The sequence below is a fragment of the Gracilinanus agilis genome, chromosome 3 (assembly GCF_016433145.1).
Source record: "Gracilinanus agilis isolate LMUSP501 chromosome 3, AgileGrace, whole genome shotgun sequence".
Classification (NCBI taxonomy): domain Eukaryota; kingdom Metazoa; phylum Chordata; class Mammalia; order Didelphimorphia; family Didelphidae; genus Gracilinanus; species Gracilinanus agilis.
Genome location: NC_058132.1, coordinates 682904815 through 682925367, shown reverse-complemented (window position 1 = coordinate 682925367; position 20553 = coordinate 682904815). Strand labels below are relative to the sequence as shown.

At 41.6% G+C, this 20553-nt stretch overlaps 1 protein-coding gene across 2 annotated transcripts in view; it reads left to right on the top strand.

Moving 5' to 3' along the window:
* The first annotated feature begins 11466 nt into the window (after positions 1 to 11466).
* The window catches only part of MCCC1 (methylcrotonyl-CoA carboxylase subunit 1), a 48767-nt gene continuing 39680 nt past the window's right edge, over positions 11467 to 20553 (top strand). The window contains exons 1-2 of one of the 2 annotated variants that reach the window (XM_044670956.1): positions 11467 to 11616; positions 20134 to 20177. In XM_044670956.1, the coding sequence (XP_044526891.1) occupies positions 11534 to 11616; positions 20134 to 20177 (127 nt within the window). In that variant the 5' untranslated portion in view covers positions 11467 to 11533. Of the gene's footprint in view, positions 11617 to 20133; positions 20178 to 20553 lie in introns of those variants that run through there. The other variant, XM_044670957.1, reaches the window with a different exon arrangement.

Sequence of the window (20553 nt, the reverse complement as noted above, 5' to 3'; positions counted from 1 at the left end):
ATAAAGGAGGGGTGGCTGGAAAGCTGAATCTAGAACAGAGAGCAAAGTGAGCCAGTGGTGAACTGGGTACCCACAAAAGGAAGAAAACAGCTCCAAATTTAGGAGATATGCGTGTTCTCCAACTGCACACATGCTTCTTATAAATTCTGCAGTGAAGCTGAATCTTTTTGCTGTTATCAAGAATATGATTTTTTTAAATCTGTGCCCTTGGACCAATCTATATAGGTTTCCAGAAATCTTTTAAAATGCCTAGATTCAGGACCAAAGTCCAGCTTCAGATTATGATAGAATTAGAAAAATGGTGAAGACATTGACAAATTTTGCAAGAAATTAGTGTATTGCTGAAGGCTATCTAGTCAGTCATTTTTTTAAATGTTCCAATTTCTTTTCTTTTCCCCTTTTTCTATTCCTTTATTCTCTGTTCTCTTGATCCTCCCCCTTCTGTTTGTCTGTCTCTGGCATAGTCCTTGTCCCTACTCTATGTTTACAGATTTCTTTTTCTATATTTTGGGGTGGTATGAATAAATTCGAGGACTAGTACTGACTTCCTGAGGATGCTCTCTTTCCTTCAAAAACATTTTAAAGAATTATAAAGCAATGATTCTTGGCATGAAATCGGAACTAAGTAGAGGAAAATCTATTCTGTTCCAAGAGACAACCTAACTTTTCCTGCAAAATGGGCTATATTTAAAAGTGATGACCTAGAATTTTGAGGCAACAGATCGTGGGGGAGAGAATGCATCACTTGGAGTTGGGAAGCCTTGGGTTCAAATCTGACCTCTGCCACTTAGATGTATGGCAAGTCATTTACCCCTTCTGAGTCCCAGACTCAGCTCCGTAAGACTATTGATGCAATCATGGTTCTTGGACACCACCTAAAATACTAAAGAGAAAAAGGAGAATTATAGATACTAAAGGTATTTTATCCAACTGATTTTTAAGAATAGGATATCTTTTCCTCCTTTTTTTTTCCCCGAAGGACAAAATTCATTATTTATGTAAGACATTCATAGAAAGTGACAACTCCTCAGCTCATGTGACTGCAACAAGGAAATTTGTTGGTTGTCATTTGGGAGAATTGAAATTCCCTAAATTTCTTGGAAGTGTCAGGGATGGAACAGGGTCTCTGAAATCTCCAGAAGGCCCTATATGCTATTGTAGACCCTGTAAAGTAGCAGGAAATCCCAAGTTGGGTTATTTATGTTTGCATGCCCAGGAATTCTTCTTAGGCTATAGCAATGGCAAACCAGGTTCCCCAAAGTAGCTATGGGCTGATGGAGCCATAAACTGAATCCTCAGTAGAAGAGACAGAGTAAGTATACTAGTAGGGTCAGGTAGGTGGCTCTTCTGAACTAAGAGCCAGGCTTAGAAATGAGAGGTCCTGGGGTCAAATCTGATCTCAGACACTTCCTAGCTGTGTGACCCTGGGCAAGTCACTTAACTCCCATTGCCTAGCCCTTACTGCTCTTCTGTCTTGGAACCAATATACAGTATTAATTCTAAGGTGGAAAGTAAAAAAAAAAGTATTCAGACTCAGGAGTCAGAAGACTAAGGTCAAATCTGACCCACCTTAGAAAATTACTTCTACTGCCCATTTGGTCAAGTCACTTAAAACCCCAAGGCCTCAGTTTTTTCATTTCTAAATGAAGGGGTTGAATTCTGCCCCTCACTCAAACTATGATGGGCTTCGAGGATGAAGAAATGGGGCCCCAATATCTGCTTAATTTCCCCTAAGTATTATAGAAAGCCCAGTCACACATATCTGAAGTTCTAAATTATTGTTTGAAATGTCAGTGTATGCTAAAATTGCCTTCATGACATATTGTTCATCTATCATGTTCCAGCATGAGCAGGTCAAGCTATCATTAATCTACCTATAACATTCCAAAAGAAAGACTAATCTTTTATTACTTGGAAATTTGCCAAGATTGAAATTTTGTTGATCAAATGGGATACCTGGAGCGATGCAGTGGACGTGAAAGTCCAGACCACATAAATGAGTCGGCTCTATCTAGTTTCCATTTCTCTTTTAACAGAGGTCAGTATTGGTTGATGCTGGTTATCACAGAGACATTAACCTCCTCTGTAAAACAAGGGGGTTGGATTAAATGACCTCAAAGGTCCTTTCTGCTCTAAATTCTAAATTTAGAAGAATGATTCCATTATTTTTCTTAGCCAAATGTTTCTTAAGTTGTGCTTAGAGCTGAAAAGTGTCAGGGAAGAGTTCCTAACGGGCAACAAAGAGTGGAACTACAGAACTTGGAAGAACATTTTGGTTTTAGTGGTGTCCTACTATGGGTTATATGAATGAGTAGGGCTGGCTTCTCCATTTCTTTTGGGTTCTGCTTGTAGCTTTGAACCTGTGCTCTAATGTCAGTGTGGTTGTCTAATGAGGATATATGAAAGGACATGGAGCTAATTCCAAGAGAAGTAGAATGATACCAGGGTAAGGAACACTCCACTAGACTATGATGGTTCTCAAGTGGTCAGTAGCCTCAACATTGGGTTCCTGAAAGAAAGAGGACTCCTCACTATCTCCTTAATTCCAAGAGATGGAAGTTGCCCCTGGGGTAATTCACCTAAACTCTTAGTGTCTGAAGCAACTTTTTAAGACTAAAAGTTATAGACTAGACAAGTTACTGAATGGCAGAGGGAAGTTCCATACTAGGAAGCCTGGCTGTTGTTTTTGCTGATTGAGACTTCATGGTGAGACCTTTCCCAGGTCTCAAGCTCTCTTCTAGTCTGATCATCATGTACTTCCACTGAGTCTCCTCTTACGTTTTTTCTGATGAGATAGAGCTTTTCCACCTGAATTTCTACCATCTTCTCTCAATGCTGACTAGGCCTTCTTAGGTCTCTTACCAAGAAGATAGTAGCAGATTCCAATGGATATTGGCGGGGAAAGATATTTCCTACCCAGAGGAAGAGGATAGACCAGTGGTTCCCAAACATTTTTGGCCTACCGCCCCCTTTCCAGAAAAAATATTACTTAGCCCCCTGGAAATTATTTTTTTTTATTTTAATAGCAATTAATAGGAAAAATAAATGCACCTGTGGCCATCACCTCTGTCCTGGATCGCTGCAGCAACCACCAGGGGGTGGTAGCACCCACTTTGGGAATCACTGGGCTAGACCATGGAATCTTAGTGGTCCTTGGACCCATTAGGGATTTAGGAATTTGGATGGGAAAAATTGATTATTTATTTCAATAAAATTGGTTTCCTTTGTAATCCTATGTATTTTGTATTATGCATTTAAACATGTTATTCTAAAACAGGATCCTTTGATTTCACTAGACTGCCAGAAGGGTGTATGATATACACACAAAAAAAGAGAAAAATCCCTGGTACCAGTCAAAAATAAATTTTAAAGTTCCCCTCCAGTCCTATGTTTCTGTCATTTGTCCCAACTCAGTCATACAAAATTCTGCTCTGTATTCAAAATGATTCTGAAGGAAAGAACACAATAATGCTGCTAGAAACAAGTATCTCTCTTCAAGACAAATGTAGATTAAATTTTAAATTATGAATCACAGTCCACTGGAATAAAGTGAAACAGTCAGCAAGCCAGTCTTGGAGACCAGAAGACCAGAGTTTAAGTTCTGCCTTTGACTCATACTGGCTGTGTGACCTTGGGCAAGTCATATAAACTCTTAGTGCCCCAAGAAACTTTTTAAGTCTAAAAATTATAGACAAATTACTGAATGGTAAATGGAAGTTCCATACTGGAAGTTTTCAATACAGATGAAATCTTTCTTATCCCTCAAAAAGGTCCTAATTTGGGACTATTTTCTAACATTTTTGGTTCGTTGAAAGAGAGAGGGAAAAAAAATCACTAAAATCTTTAGGAAGATAAATATTATTGCAAAGTAAAAAAAAATGGGTGATCTAGTGTTTTTAAAATGCTACCCATCTAAAAAACAAACAAATAAATAAATAAAATGCTACCCACCTAAAAAACAAACAAACAAATAAATAAATGAAATGCTACCCATCTAATGATATAAATTATCTCCAATAATATTTAAGACCCTTCTTTGAAGGGCAAAAGTCCATGTTCTCTGAAAGACTAAGTTGTCATAGCCTTACCCTTTATCTACTATCCTGTATTTGTCTCTTCTTTCAGTGGATGAGTGCACATCTGACTACACAATTATAATTCCTGTGTTTGCTGGGATTTTAATTCCTTTCTGCATCCTGGCTTTGGTTTTCTACGGAATCCGTCTGAGGAGAAGATCATCGGGATACCAGAGAATCTAGTTGGCGCAGGGAATCTCAGAAAGAAATGAAAGGGTGTGGAATTTTTTCAGAATCTTCAAGACCTTGGGGGCTTAACTTCTAGTAAGTTCTTAAAGTAATGTAAATTGCTAAGGTCTTAAACCCCAGCATTTCCCAGTTTTACCAAGGCCAATGATATTCAGCAGAAGAGAGAACAAATGTTCATGGTTTGGTTGGGGGGAATAAGAGGGAAGGAAGGTACATGTGTGAAAAGATCTAATTGGTTAATGAAGGACACTAATTGATTTCCTCTAGAAGAGGCACTTTATCCAAAGGAAACTAGAATGCTGAACAACAAAATGCTTCCTGAAATGGAGCAAGCCTTTATGCCTGTCAATCACACAGCTGGCTATTAAGGGGACTGTTGTTTGTTGGTTCGGGGGTTTTTTCATTTATTGGGGAGATCTGGCCTCCTTGGGCCAAAGTTAAAGATTTTTTTTTTTTGCCCTTGATATTATCAAGTTATTTTCCCAGTCTGAGTTTTAGTTTCCTGGTCTCCAGAACTGTAAGGTGCCTTCTAAGTCCATGAACCTAGGACTTCTCTGAGTCTCAGTTTCCTCAGGTATAAAAAGAGGGGCTTGGATTCAGTGATTTCTAAGGTTCCTTCCAGCTCCAAATCTGGTTCCTTTGAACTGCACAAAGACTTTTGCTGGCGCTTTAGTTTGTGATATGAGTATATTTGTTGAAACTGTTCTTTCTTTTTCTGTTGGTAAAATTATAGTAAAAATGAGATTCCAAGACATACTAGAATTCTAATGTAAGGTGGTAAAAAATAAAAAATCAATGTCTTTATCTTTTATATGTATTTGCATAAATTCTGTTTTTCATCTTTGTATCCCCAGTTCCTACCACAGAGCCTTGTACACAGTTGTAGTTTAATAAATGTTGGCTGAATTAAACTAAACTGAACTGAATTGAATTATATGTACTCTTGTCTTAAATTAACAGTTGTTTGAAGGGAGAAACAAATTAATGGTTAGAAGGATACAGCAGGAAGTTGACTTCCAGTATCACAAATTTAAGGTGGGAACCTTGGAAATCATGTCATTCAATGCCCTCATTTTACCATTTATTAGTCAGTTGATAAGCATTATCAAGCCCTTTGATACTATACCAGACAATTAAAGTCCAAAGAAAGGCAAAAGCTGTCCCTGCTCTCCAGGAGCTCACATTCAAATGGGGAAGTTGTTGCTGTTGTTTGGTTTCAGTCCTGTCCAACTCTTTGTGGTCCCAATTTGGGGTTTTCTTGGCAAACATTCTTGGAATGTTTTGCTCCTCCTGCTCATTTTACAGATAAGGAACTGAGGCAAATGGGGTTAGATGACTTGTCCAGGGTCTCACAGCTAGAAAGTGTCCGAGGCCAGATTCGAATTTAGGGAGATCTCTACCCACTGCACCACCTAGCTTCCCCAAATGGTGGAGACAACATCTAAACAAACGGGTAAATACAAGATATATACAGCATAGATGGAAAGTAATCCTAGCAGGCAAGGCATTAGCAGCTGGGGATGATGGTGGTGACCATCGTTGTGAGATGCTACAGAGAGGAGGACTGAGAAAAAGCCATTCAATTGGACAATGAAGAGGGTAACTTTGAAGGCAGCCTTTTTGGCTGAATGATGAAGCTGTTATGGGGGTGCAAATGGTGAACCCCTGGGTTTGGGAAGGAAACCTTTCTCAAGAATGAGAGGACTCCAAACTTAGCTTAAAAGTAAAAAGAAAGATTTATCAGTAAGATAGGATTAATGGCCAGCAAGACAGCATGAGTGGAGCAACTATAGAAGCTGCCTCCAAAACTTCCAGTTCAGGGATTTTTATATTCTTTACAATAGTGTGGACAAGACTTACTGCATTCAGGCATTGGGGGTGTGGCCTGCTCTTTGTCTGACTCAATCTAAAGGATATCCAAGGATAATGGTCTTTGCTTCAGGAGTCACCAGGACAGGAAGGGGGAAGGGATTTTCCTGAGTTAATTGCCTGCCTGAGTTAAGGGGTACAGGGTCCCTGCCATCTCTGCACAATGCCCAGGTCAAAGCCATAAACCAGATTATGGAAGATTTAAAAGAGGATGAGAGGGAAAAGAATGGAGACACCACGTGCAGGTGGCTTTCTCAAAGAGTTTAGCTGAGAAGTGATATCTATCAGTGATTGTGGGAAAGGGAAATAAGGAACTTCCCTGCACTGAATTGGAAGATAATGGCTCTAAGATATCATTGAATCCTTGACAATTACATCCTTAGTTTTCAGAGTAAGAGGTTTATCTTGATGCATGAAAAACATAGGTTAGAATCAAGAAAGAATTTCCTAATAGTGAAGGTTGTTCAACAGATGGTTGAAGAAGAAAGGAAAACATAAAAAAATAGACTATTGGGGCAGCTCAGTGGAGTGAGAGTCAGGTCTAGAGACTGGAGGTCCTGGGTTCAAACCCGGCCTCAGCCACTTCCCAGCTGTGTGACGCTGGGCAAGTCACTTGACCCCCATTGCCCACCCTTACCACTCTTCCACCTATGAGACAATACACCGAAAGTACAAGGGTTTAAGAAAAAATAGACTATCTTTTGAACTGTCTAGGAAAGAACTGGAGCTCATTCCAAGAACCTTAGAATGGCCTAGAAGATTTCCTGAATTTCTTTTCCAAGACTATGATTCTATTCCAACCATCTTCAATTTCTCAAAACCTTTTGGACCTAGTCTTTATTCAGACAAACAGAGCACCATCTTGTGGCCATGTAAATGAGAATGTTCTGAAGATGACTTTCCCAAATAAAGACAGAAACAGAAATGTCACCTCAGTATGTAGAACAACTAAAAATAAAGGAGAAATAAAGGAGTTTAGGAAACAGATTACCAACCTATCCCAGAGAAATACTATCATTACAAGTCAATTGTATAAAAAAATCAAGCCATTCCCCAACTGATAAATGGACAAGGGACATGAATAGGCAATTTTCAGATAAAGAAATCAAAAGTATCATTATGCACATGAGAAAGTGTTCCAAATCTCTTATAATTAGATAAATGCAAATCAAAACAACTCTGAGGTGTCACCTCTCACCCAGTAGATTAGCAAACATGATAGCAGGGGAGAACAATGAATGCTGGAGGGGATGTGGCAAAATTGGGACATTAATGCATTGCTGGTGGAGCTGTGAACTGATCCAACCATTCTGGATGGCAATTTGGAATCATGCCCAAAGAGCGATAAAAGACTGCCTGCCCTTCGATCCATACCATTGCTGGGTTTGTACCCCAAAGAGATCATAGATAAACAGACTTGTACGAAAATATTTATAGCTGCGCTCTTTTTTGGTGGCAAAAAAACTGGAAAAGGAGGGTATGTCCTTCAACTGGGGAATGGCTGAACAAATTGTGGTATATGTTGGTGATGGAATACTATTGTGCTCAAAGGAATAATAAACTGGAGGAATTCCATGTAAACTGGAAAGACCTCCAGGAATTGATGCAGAGCAAAAGGAGCAGAGCCAGAAGAACATTGTACACAGAGACTGATAAACTGTGGTAAAATAGAATGTAATGGACTTCTGTGCTAGCAGCAATGCAATGATCCATAACAATTCTGAGGAACTTATGGTAAAGAATGTTACCCACATTCAGAAGAAGAACTACAGGAGTGGAAACACAAAAGAAAAACAACTGCTTGAACACATGGGTTGATGAGGACATGATTGGGGATGTAGAGCTGAAAAGACCACACCAATGCAACTATCAATAATATGTAAATAAGTCTTGACTGACCATACCTGTTAAAACCAGTGGAAATTCGAGTTAACTGGGGGGGGAGGGGGCTGGGTTGAGGGGGCGAAAGGTAAAGTAAAAACATGAATTATGTAAACATGGAAAATTTTTCTAAAAATAAAAAAAAACTGGAAAAAAAGAAATACTATCCTTACAAGGGGGAACTGCAATTATCTTAACATCTAAGACTCTGCAGCAAATGATGTATTAGCTTGTATTATTAATATTAAAATGAATACTTCACATTTGCATAGCACTTTCTTTTTCCCTTTTTAAAAAAATACTTTTTTAACTTTATTTTTAAAATTTGGAGTCTCAAATTCTATCACTCCCATCAGCCCCTCCCTAACCATTGAGAAGGCAAACAATATATCAATTATACATGTGAAGTCATGCAAAACACATTTCTGTATTAGTCATGTTGCAACAAAAAAAAAAAAAGAAGAAAAACAAAGTGAAAAAATATACTTTAATTTACCCTCAGAGTTCATCAGTTCTCTCTTTGATAGTGGATGGCATTTTTCATCAGGAGGCAAATTCACATGGGTTCAATCATGAAGACGATTGATGCAGATAATTCTCTTAGCTAAGCCGTGCTTCAAGGTTGAGTTCTGGGTCCTCTTTTCTTCTGTCTACACCCTCTCGCCTAGTGACCTCATTACCTGTTTATTCCTGGTTACATATACCTGGACATATGCCCAGTTATTATAAAGGCTCATACCTTTATGTCTGTTTTGACCTTATCTTAATATATAGTGTGAGATGTTGGTCTATGCCCAGTTTTGACCGAACTACTTTCCAGATTTCCCAGAAATTTTTGTCCAATAGTGAGTTCTTACTCCAAAAGTTTGGATCTTTGGGTTTATTGAACAGCAGATTATTATGATCATTTTCTATGGTATATTAGAGAACTGAGTTTTACACAGTGAAGGGAATTTCTCTTCTGTATCTGATTCACACACAAACCAAGAAGAAGGGGTGGTGGTGGTTTGGGAATGATGGGAACCCTGGAGGGAAGTGAACGTGCCATCTTAGAATTTGTGAGAGAAGAGAGATAAGCTGGATATAATCGATAGGAACCTTTGATATGGGAAGAGTAGATTTCAAAGAGTTCAGAGAAAGGGTTAAGATCTTACAAACAAAAAAGTCACCATGGGGAACTTACTCCCCTACACCTCCTCTTCCATCCAGCGACACTGATCTAGCTGCTTTGAGAACAAGACACTATTAACCCGGACTATCCTTTGTGCCTGGAGCACACTCCCTGGCAAGTGCTTTTATGAAACCGTTGGGCATAGGATTAGTAGGTTTGTCCTAGACTGAACATAAATTTTCCAGTACCCAGTGATCTCCGCCTAGAAAGGAGTAGATGTCATTTAATCGTAAGCACCATTTTGTCTTGGAAGTTTCTCCCATTGTATCTACATCTCTCCCAGGTAGTTCAGACTTCTTCCTTTGCCTCCATGTAAATCAATTAGTTGTCCTTCCTTTCCTTTATTCCCCAAAGTGTCGATAAGACCCTGAGTTCTTCAGTTCCTTGGAAAGTCCCAAGAGGGAAAAATTCCATGGTGGAGCCCTTCAGGTTGGGAAGCTCAAATTTCTTTCTAGGGAAACTTGAGGACAAAGACTAGGACTAGAGGGATAGTTGATTGACTTTACAATGGTAACAAAGGAAAATGAGGAGTTTCCTACAGGAATAATAGTGAGGGGCTGATGCCTTACAATGGACACAAAAGGGAAAAACCCAGCCAAAGGTTGGGACACCCACGTAAAGGACCTTGGACTAAGGGGAGAAACCATTTGGACAAGAGATACTTAACAGCTGAGGGGATTAGCTCTCCTCACCTAAACTCCTGGAAGGCTTATTGTTAGTTTGACTCCAGAGAAGTTGGACTTCCCCTCAGGGAAGAACTGTTACTCACAAGGTCAAACCTGGGACTTTCACCTTCCAGCTAACTAAATGGGGATTCATCAAACCTTTCTAGGCTACAAGTTTGGGGGCTTCCAGATTCCACGTCGACAGGTGAAAGGGAAAAAATGCTTAATAAATCACCTCTGCCAAAGTGGAATGTCTTGGGAGTCAGTCAGTCATTCCTTCTTCCCTTCCCCACCCTCCCTCTATTCCAGGTCTTAAAGGAAAGGCTGGAGAGCCCCTTGTCAAGATATGCTGGAGGGGATTTTTGGTTAGCCCAACTATTCAGTCCCTTTCAGCTCTGAGATTCTGGGAAGCTTCTCCCATCACTTACAAAAAATAGAAATTAGGCCACTTTGGTTTCTCAAATTGTACTTTCCTAGGGACTTAGTTTATTCTCTGATATTCTGCCCTTTGCTCTTCTGACTCCTAAGCCATTACCCTTGCAACCCTCCCCACTGGAATATCTTTTGAGTTTCCTTTATTTGAGATCTGGGCACTTTTTCTTTTTTAAAAATTCTTACCTTCTGCCTTAGAATCAATTCTGTTTATTAGTCCCAAGGCAGAAGAGCTGTAAGGGCTAGGCAATGGAAGTTAAGTGACTTGCCCAAGGTCACTTGGCTAGGAAGTGTTTGGGCTCAAATTTGAACTCAGGATCTCCCAGGAGTCTCTATACCAGGTTCTCATTCCACTAAGCCCCCTAAGCCTTCCCCTCTCCCCTCCCCCAATACTTATGAGCTGTGTGATCCTGGGCAAGTCTTTTAACTCTTTTTGCCTCAGTTTCCTCATCTGTAAAATGAGCTGGGGAAGAAATGGCAAACTACTTCAGGATCTTTGTCCCTGATCAGGACACTTTCAATGAGAACATATTGAGAGGGACCCCCAAGACCACTTATCCCAACTGTCTTGTTTTGAGTTAACTGATTAATGCACTTGGGGTCAAAAAGGAAACGTCTGAGACAACTTGAACCCAGAACCCCTGATTTTTGAAGCTTGTATGCACTTCCTCGCCTGATGGCTGGCACACCTCGTAACCGACCGGAGGAACGCCAGGTAAGTACAGGAGGTGCGCACGCAGCCGACCGAGGAAGGAGGGGGATAGACGGGAGGGAGAAGGCGGGACTGAGTCCGAGACTGCCCAACGCGCTTCCCAACCTTGCCCCATAGACTAGGGAGGGACGAGTGACCCACAAACCGATAAAAACAAAAGGGGGAAGGCTTTTGAACCGGAAAGACTCCTCCGAAGAGGATAACGGAAGGAACCCAGTCCCTAAGGCACTGAGAGGCCCCGCCCCTCAATTCGCCCCACCTCCATATAGTTCCACCCCCAATTGCCCCGCCCCCTGAGGCTGCAGATGATCGACCAATTGGACTGCAAGGAGCCTTACTACGCCCCATCTTGATTTTTATTGGTCAACTCAGAGACAACGCCCCTCCCAGGGTCTGGCTCGGATTGGCATAAATCTCTGGGTCCGCCGGTGGGCAGCGGCCCTGACCCAGAGACCCTGCGAAGGAGGCTTAAGATTCTGCGAAGTTTGTAGATCCTCGAGTTCTCTGGGGATTGCTCGAAAGCCTCGGGACTGGGGACATGTGGACGCCCTTGCGGGCTGCGGCGCTGCCGGTGGCGGAGAGGAGCCCATGGTGGCATGTGCGGGGCCTGCTGCTCCCGGGGTATGTGGGGAGACGGAAGATGGGGGGCGGGGAAGGAGAGTTTGCTGGGGACGAGTGCCCGTGAATGTGAGGGAGAAGGGAGGGTGGATTCGAAGGGGGTGTGTGCAAGAGATGCGTGTGCTAGGGTGTGTGCGTGCAAGAGATGCGGAATGTGAGCCAGAAGTGCATGTCCAAAATGGGTGTGGGAGAAAGGTGTCAGTGTGCATGTTCAAGAGGTATGGAGTAAGAGCAAGGGGTATCCTTGTGTGTATCCGATCTCTGTCCTCGTCCTCCTTGACCTCTCTGCAGCCTTTCACTCTGTTGATCGTTCTCTCCTCCTGGATACTCTCCACTCTCTAGGTTTTCAGGACGTTTTGTGCCCACCTCCCCCATTTTCTTCCTACCTCCCTGATTACGCCTCTTCTGCCTTCTTTACCAGATCCTCTTCCAGATCAACCCTTATCAATAGACATCATCCCTCAAGATTCTATCCTGGCCCTCTTCACTTTTCTCTCCATACTATTTGGTGACCTCATCAGCTCCCATGAATTTAATTATAGTCTCCATCTATGCAGATTCTCAAGGCTGCCTATCCTACTCTAATCTCCAATCTGAAAGTTCCATCTGCCTATGGAATATCTAGAACAGGATGTCCAGTAGACACCTTAAACTCCAACATGTCCAATATTGAACTCATGCTTTTCCCTCCAAAATTCTTCCTTCTTCCTAACTTCCCTATTACTGAAGACAACCCCATCTTCCCAAGCAACCAAGCTTGCAATGTAGGTGTCATCCTTGACTCCCATCCACTCCTCCCATTGTGTACTTCTCCCCCATCCACTCAATTGCCAAGTTCTGTTGATATTATCTTCATAGCATCTCTAACATATATCCTTGTCTCTTCTCTGACATTTCCACACCCCTGGTGCAGGCTCTTATCACCTCACACTTGGACTATTGAAGTAGCCTGCTGTGAGGTATGCCAATCTCAAGGCTCTCCTTTTGTAGCTTATTCTCCACTTAACCACCAGTGATTTTTCTAAAGTCAGGGTCTATATCATCATCCTACTCAGTAAACTCTAGTGGCTCCCTGTCACCTCCAGGATCAAATACAATCTTCTCCTTATCATTTAAAGCTCTTTACACTCTTGAGTGCTTCATGTTTTTCCCATATTACCTTGCCTTCCATCTTAGAATCAGTACTATGTTCAAGATTGCTTCCAAGGCAGAAGAGTGGATAAGGGCTAGATAATGGGAATTAATTGACTTGGCCAAGGTCATACAGCTAGGAAATGCCTGAGACCAGATTTGACCCATATTATGCTTTATTTCACTCCTTGTATGAAATCTCCCATCAAGTAACCTTGACTTTCTTTCTGTTCCTCTCACGTGATATTCCATATTCCATGCCTTTTCTTCCCTTCCCTTCCCCTTTCCTTTTCCTTCCCTTTCTTCTTCCCTTTTCTATTTCCATTTCCCTTACCTTATCTTAGAATCAATCCTAAATATAAATTCCAAGGCAGAAAAGTGATAGGGGCTAGGCCATTGGGTTTCTATGACTTGCTCAGGGTCACAGAGCTAGGAAATATCTGAGTTCAGATTTGAACCCAGGACTTCCCATCTCTGTCTACTGTCTACTGAGCCACCTACCTACCCCTTACTCCATGCCTTTTCACAAGCTGCCCTGCATGCCTAGAATGCTGCCTGTCTTCTCAATCTTTTGTCCTTCTGGTCTCAGTTCAGATCTCACTTGCCTTTCCCATTTTTCTGCAGTAATTAAATCTCTGAGATCACCCTCCATCTAATCAGTAAATATCATTCCGTACATTTTGTTTCTCCCCAAGAACTTTAGCTCCTTGAGGGTGAGGACCATGTTTTTTCCTTTTCCTTGTGTCATAGTGTTTAGCTCAGTGCCTGGCACATAGGAAGTGCTTAAGAAAATGCTTCTATGCCTGCATACGCTTCTCTGCAGGTGTATATGCCCATGTTTCTGTTTCTATATGTTTCTGTGTGGTATCTGTATGTGCATGCTAGTGTCAGGGTGTGTGTGTGTGTGTGTGTGTGTGTGTGTGTGTGTGTGTGTGTTGTGATGGAATATGTTGTCGATAAACATTTGTTAAGTATCTTCTGTGGTCCAAGACTGTGCTAAGTGCTGGGGATACAAAAAAGAAAAAGAAAGATAGTCCTCTCTCAGAGCTTACAATAAAATGGGGAAGACAGTTTACTAGGAAGCTGAAAAGGGGCCTTTGGGATAAAGCCCTTGGAACAAAGTTGGAAATTCTGAGCCTTCCATAAAAGGACTCTGAGAGGAGTTTGTTGCTACTCCCCTCAGCCCTCTGATTCTAGGGGAGAGGTAACTGAGGGGCTGAGGAGGGGTTGGTACCCAAGCTGAATAGATCTCCTTGATGAGATTTCAGGTAATGAATTTATCAGGAGTTGATGGGAAATGTAGGCACTTCTGTGTGGCTAGGTATAAATGAGCCAGTAGCCGTAGCACAGGTATTATGCACCAGGTACTATTTTCAGCATATAGATATCAGCAAGCAGAACAGCTCCTGCCCTCAGGAAACTTATATTCTAATAGAAGAAGGAACACACGAAGGGGGCTAGAAAAGGAAAAAGAATCTTTGGGCTCATTGGCATGGTTTGGAAATGGTTGGCAGGGGGGTCTGATGGCCCCGATCTGGCAAAAACTCATCCATTAAGTCTCTGGCTGGTTCTCAGGGTGGAGTCCAAGTTTGGTGTTGAGGGAGCATGGTTTGGAGCTGTTGGATATGCCACTAGATCATGTTGGTCAGTCAGGTGGTTTCAGCCCTCTGGGTCCAGTCTCCTGCAGCCTCCAGACTGGGCTTCTTGCATCATCTCCTCTGCCTCTGTAGGGCCTGGCATTGCATGTGAGAAAATAATGTCCCTGAAATATAGGCCTGGCTGTGCTGTTCATCCTCTAGAAGCTGCACTGGCTCCCTATTACCTCAAGGATTTATCCTTCTTCCTTGTTATCTCTCTTCCTGGCTTTAAAATCCCAGCCAACCTAGTTCCTGTCTCCCATAGGTTTTCTAGTTCTCTCTGGCTGCTGTTCTTCATCTGTGTTCTGTCTGTGGATAGGCTGCTCCTTTGAGTAGCTGTTCCCCCTGTCTATAATGTGATTCCTCTGCACCTGAACCTCTCAGCTTTACTTTACTTTTGTCTATTTTCTGTACAAGATCTTTCCAATTCCTCCTCATTGTTACTGCCTTCCTTCCACAAAATACCTTGTTTTAACTTTGTGTGTATTTTGTATTTCCTTAGATGTGTACATGTTGTTTCTCCTTCAGTAGAAGTGCCTTGAGGTTAAGGATTTTGGGGGAGGGGGTTGATTTCTTCTCCCTGTGCCCCCACCTTATCCTCAAGCTTAGGACATAGTATAGTAGGCATGGTTTTTTATTGTTTTGGGGTGTCAGTAAACATTTATTAAATACTGACAGTGTGCCAGGCACTGGGTATGTGCATGCATGTGATTTAGTACATCTCATTTATTTGTGTGTGTTGTAGGTAGTGCTGTGGGGGTAGTGAAGTTGAGCTTTTGTTTTGGGGAGGGTATGTAGTTCTGTTGAGCTCAATGTAAGAGGAAAGAGACACAATAACACTTTTCCTGCAGTCCTAGCCCCATGAGAGAAATCTCAGACTTCCATGCACACAACTACATAATAACAGATGCCTCAGTTTTCCTACTTTTGAGGAAGTCCTCTTTGACAGTGGCAAGATTATTGTTGTTGAGTCATTTCAGTCATGGCTACTTCTTCATGACACTGTTTGGGATTTTCTTGGCAAAGATACTAGAATGGATTGCCATTTCCTCTTCCAGATCATTTGACAAGAAAACAGTGTGAAGTGACTTGCCCAGGGTCACACAACTAAGAAGTGTCCGAGGCCAGATTTGAACTCAAGAAGATAAGTCTTCCTGAGTTCAGGTCCAGTGCTCTGCACTATGGCATAACCTAGCTGCCTCACAGGATTTTATCTCAATATTAGAGAAAACCAACCCCTGGTCTCAGCTTCCTGAAGGGTGGAAGGCAGTGATGAAACCTGAGCAAGGAAATTGTATTGCCCTGAAGGAAACTTGTCATAGTCAGTGAGTGAAGCCTGTCTTCACTGTAATGGTCAACCAGTAGAGCTACTCCATCGTTGCCCAAAACTTTCTTTTTTTAGTTCTGTCTCAACCCTAGGTTCTCCATATCTCTTTGGAGATATTCCTAGTCTCCCAGCTCAGCACCCATGACTCCTAGCATTCACCTTTCCTTTCTCTTCCGCATCTCCATAAAGTCATTGTTTCTCCTCCTCTACAGCTTAGCAGCTCAGAAGTTTTTAGGGGCCAGAAGAAAGGAAGGAAGCAGTTGGGGGCAAAAGGGCCAGAAGGTAAAGGAGGCAGAGATTCACCCATTTCAGACAATTTCCTTCTCTGAGACTGCCAGGATCTGACAGAGGATGAGGACTCAGGAGGTTTCCAGTACTTCCAATTTGACTCACACACCTTCAGGCACAAGGATAGATAGACAGTCAGAACTATAGATAGACGGACAGATGGACGGAATGACAGGCAGGCAGGACGGATGGACAGGCAGGCAGGACGGATGGACAGGCAGGCAGGACGGAGCATTTGTTAAGTGCTCACTTTATGCCAGGTGGCAGCTCTGTTTGTAGTATATAACTGTTGACTTTGAAAAAACACAGAACTATTAAATAGTCAGAAAAGCCACTCTTTAATTAAGGAAAAGGGGAAACAGGACTGATTAGGCCTCCACTCAGCCTCGCACCACATGCCCTATGCAGAGTCCGAGGACTGAACACTGCTTGCTCTGGTCCCTGACCCCCTGGGAGTGCCACCGACCTAGATGACCAAGATCCAGGGGCTGGGAAACATGATGGCATCAATATACTGACAGGATACAGGATGCAGGATACAGGATCTTGGGAAAGGAATCCTAGCCAGAGACTAGGGTGTAAAGGAAGGGGCTTCTTACAATGGATACTAAAGGATGGTCCCTGCCCAGGTGTGTCTTCCTGGGAAAGGGTCTCTCATACTAGAGAAGACTACCTAAGACAAAAGAATATTTAGCATTTACCCTGGGGTCCATTATTCAGTCTACAACTGTTAGCCTGAGATTCCCTTCAGGGTGGATTCTCACACTGGGAACAAGCACAAGCTTTGGGGGTCTCCAACTTACAAGCTATTCCTAAAACTTGGGGTTCATCAGATCCCACCAGGCCACAAGTTTGGGGTCTCTAGATTCTGTGTCGACTTAACCAAAAGTCACAGCATTTCCAAATACTTTTGTTTTTAAATAATTAAAACAATATAGTATGGAACCCCCGATTTTACAACATGGCAATAATATACAAGTATAAATAAAGGAAACGAGCCCCCTTTGAAGGGGAAGTAGGTGGACATATACATGTTCCAGCTACTGATCCCTTCCTGTCTAAGATAACTTTCCATCTTCCCTGTATCTCCTATGTGCCCATTTATTTGGGTGCTGCCTCTCTTGTTACTATGTCAGCTCCTTGAGGGCAGAGACTACTCTGTGGCCTTTTCTTTGTTTCTCCAGTGCTTAGCTCAGTACCCAGTTGCACATAGTAAGCACTATTTATGCAGCTGACCAGTAGCTACCCCAAAGTTCTAGTGGGTAGAACACTCAGAAAGGGGAACCAGGCACTGAGAGAAAAATGGGTTAGAGTCTTAAGACTCTTAAGGGAAGGAGAGCATAAGGCAAGAATAGTCAGACAGCAAGTTATCTCTGATGGGATAGAGCTACACTGGAATGAAGCTTTGATAGTCCAGAGCTCTGGTGGTCAAGAGCTTAACCCATAGCCCACATACTGGTGTTTTTAATTGGGGTTACTACAGTATAGGGAGAAGGGAAAATGATAACTTGACAAGTGGTCTGATACATTAACAGTATGAGGTCATCATCAAGAGATACAAGCTCTTGCTTGTATTCTATATACTAAGACAATAGGTACAGCTAACTCCAAGATCAGGCCTTCATATGACCTAAGGCACCTACGTTTGTTTGATACTGATGTTAATTGATTGTTATTTGTAAAATGAGACTGAGATAACTGACCAGACTGGAGTGTAGCCTCCTGGAAAGACTAGGAATTTGGACTGAAGTTAATTGATTGTTATTGGTAAAATAAGGGGCCTGAGATCATCTACCAGACTGGAGTGTAGCTTCCAGGAAGGGCTAGGAATTTTGCATGGTTAAGGTTCCATTTAACTCATTACAGAACCCAATCATAGGATATACAAGAGTCAGCTTTTTGAGAACTCCTAAAATAATATCAGGATTGATGTATATATCTGGACTCCTACACTTTATAACAAATGATTCTTGATGGGTCAGTTGAGTACAAGTGGCTCCTTGGCACCAAAGAGCCTGCCCTTTTGGCCTTTCATGGTGCTTAAAATCCCTGTTATCAGTTATTTCCTTCAGTTAATGAGCACTGTCTCTAGAAGGCCCTTTTAAAAGTATGAATCCAGTATTCAAAGGATCATAGATCTAGAGGGGCTAGGGCCCCTACTCCCTTCATTTTACAAGTGAGGGAACTGAAGCTCAATAAATAACTTGTCCAAAGTCCTACAGGATGTAAGTGGCAGTGTTGGGATAGCAGACTAATAATAACCACTAATATTTATATAGTATTTCAGTGTTTGCATAATGCTTTACTTTGTTTTATCATTTGATCCTGGAAGGTAGGTTGCTATTATTATTATTATTATTATTATTATTATTATTATTATTCCTATTTTGTAGATGAGGAAACTGAGGCTAGGAGAAGCTAAGTGACTTGCTGAGGGTCACAGAGCCAATAAGCATCCAAGGCAGGATTTAAGCTCAGATCTTCCTGACTCCAGGTCTAACACTCTAGACACTATGCTGCCTTCTGTACTCTGTACTGTGATCCTTGAATCCTGGGTTTATTTATCCAGTATTCACATGTAAGAGCAGATCCCTGAAGGTATAGGATATACGGTGGATTTTTTAGAAGGCTAGGAAGAGCATGGGATGATGCCCAGAGAAGACAGTTCGACATGTGCTGTTATGAGCTACCAAGAGATGGCAGATACTTAGGCTGAAATTGTGGGAAAGGAAGTAAAGAAACAGGGCTAGGGACCCAGAGAAAGTGTTCAGACAGGGAAAATGAAAGTCAAAAGAGTGGCCCCACAGGAGCTTCAATAGAGGATCCAAGAGGAGGGATTAATCAATCAGTGTGTAGAGAAAGGACTAAGCAAGGACTAAGAAAAAAGTATTCAATTTAGCAATTAATTGATGCTTGATAACCTTAGAGCAGTTTGAATAGAGTAATGGCATTGGAAAGAGGTGCTAAGGAAAGTGGAGGTATTAGGAGTAGAGATTGGCAATGAAAGGAAGGAGAGATAGCAAGTGGTAGTCTGAGGGAATCATGGCAGGATGAAGTAAAGGATTTCTTGTTGCCTGTGTCATAAGGGTATCAGAGACTTAGGGATACTTATCCTCGATGAGAGGAAAGATGCCAATAGAACGGGAGATGTTGAAGATGAGAGGAGGGGACACGGTCTTTCCTGAAAGAGACAGAAGGAGCATTGGACATAAAGGTTTGCCACTCAAGGGTCTTTGAACAAGAAGATCTGAATCAGGGGAGCTGGATGGCTCAGTGGATGGAGTGTCAGGTCTAGAGATAGGAGGTCTGGGTTTTAAATATGGCCTCAGACACTTCTTAGTTGTTGTGAAACCTTGAGCAAGTCATTTAACCCCCATTGCTTAGCCCTTCCTGCTTTTCTGCTTTGGAACCCCAATACACAGTATTGATTCCATGATGGAAGGTTAGGGTTTTTAAAAAGGTCTGCATCAAAGAGAATTGAGAATGAAAGAGCTCATGACAGATGGCCTCAATTTTCTCAAGAACAGGTCAGCCATTGAGGGGCAGAATTTGAAACTAGATGCTCCTGATTCTAAGACCAACACAATCTGTCCTCTGCCACAGTGTCTTTCCTGTACTCATTTAATATGTTTTCTCAGCATCCATGGGTTTTCCTGGTTTGGAAGGGACCTTAAAGAGGTCATTTCACCCAATCCTCTTATTTTGCAGATGGACAAACTAAGACAGAGAGCTGAGGGATTATGCAGAGTCAAATAAGTAGCCAGTAGCCAAGTCTGTCTTCTTTAGTAGGAGCCAGAAATGTTAAAGCTGAAAGGAACTTTCTTTGTCTGGTGTCTTCATTTTACTTGTGTCCAAAGGGAGGCTTCCCCAAGGTTATACCACAAGTTGCAGAATTAGAACTAGGCCCTGGATTTCCTGATCTTTAATGCCACGTATTTTCTACACTAGCATTGTGCATCTTTAGTGGTTAAAGGTTAATGGAGCTCATATCCAAACTTTGAGGACTTTCAGGATGAAGCACAGATAAAAGGGCAATATATGATGTTGAAAAGGACCTTTCTCAATAAATAATGACTGCTTTTCTTTAGTAGTTCTGTTTTTTCTTTCATTATAATGCCATTTGGGTTTCTCTTACAGGAGATGGATTTGGAAACAAAGAACTATGAGATATTCATCAACTGGTACTAAAATGTTTTTATAATTTATTTCTTAAAAAGGAATTTTTTTTGTCCTTTTAATCCATGTTACATAAAAGAAAAAAACTTTGATAAGCAATTTAGTGATTTTTATGACACTTTTCCCATTATTTTGATGCTTTCTTTGAATTTTCAGTTCTTACATCAAAGTTCTTTTGATGATATAAAATAGCCAAAATACAAATAGGTTTTAATGGAGTACGTTTATGTGACTGATTTTAATCTATCAATTGAAATAGTCTCCCCCTAGCTTTTAGAATTTTAAGAAAAATAATTACCACCTTTTAAATGTTTACTAAGAAAATATTTGCCACAACATTGAATTGAATATTGTATCTTTTTATAGAACATTTAAAAATAA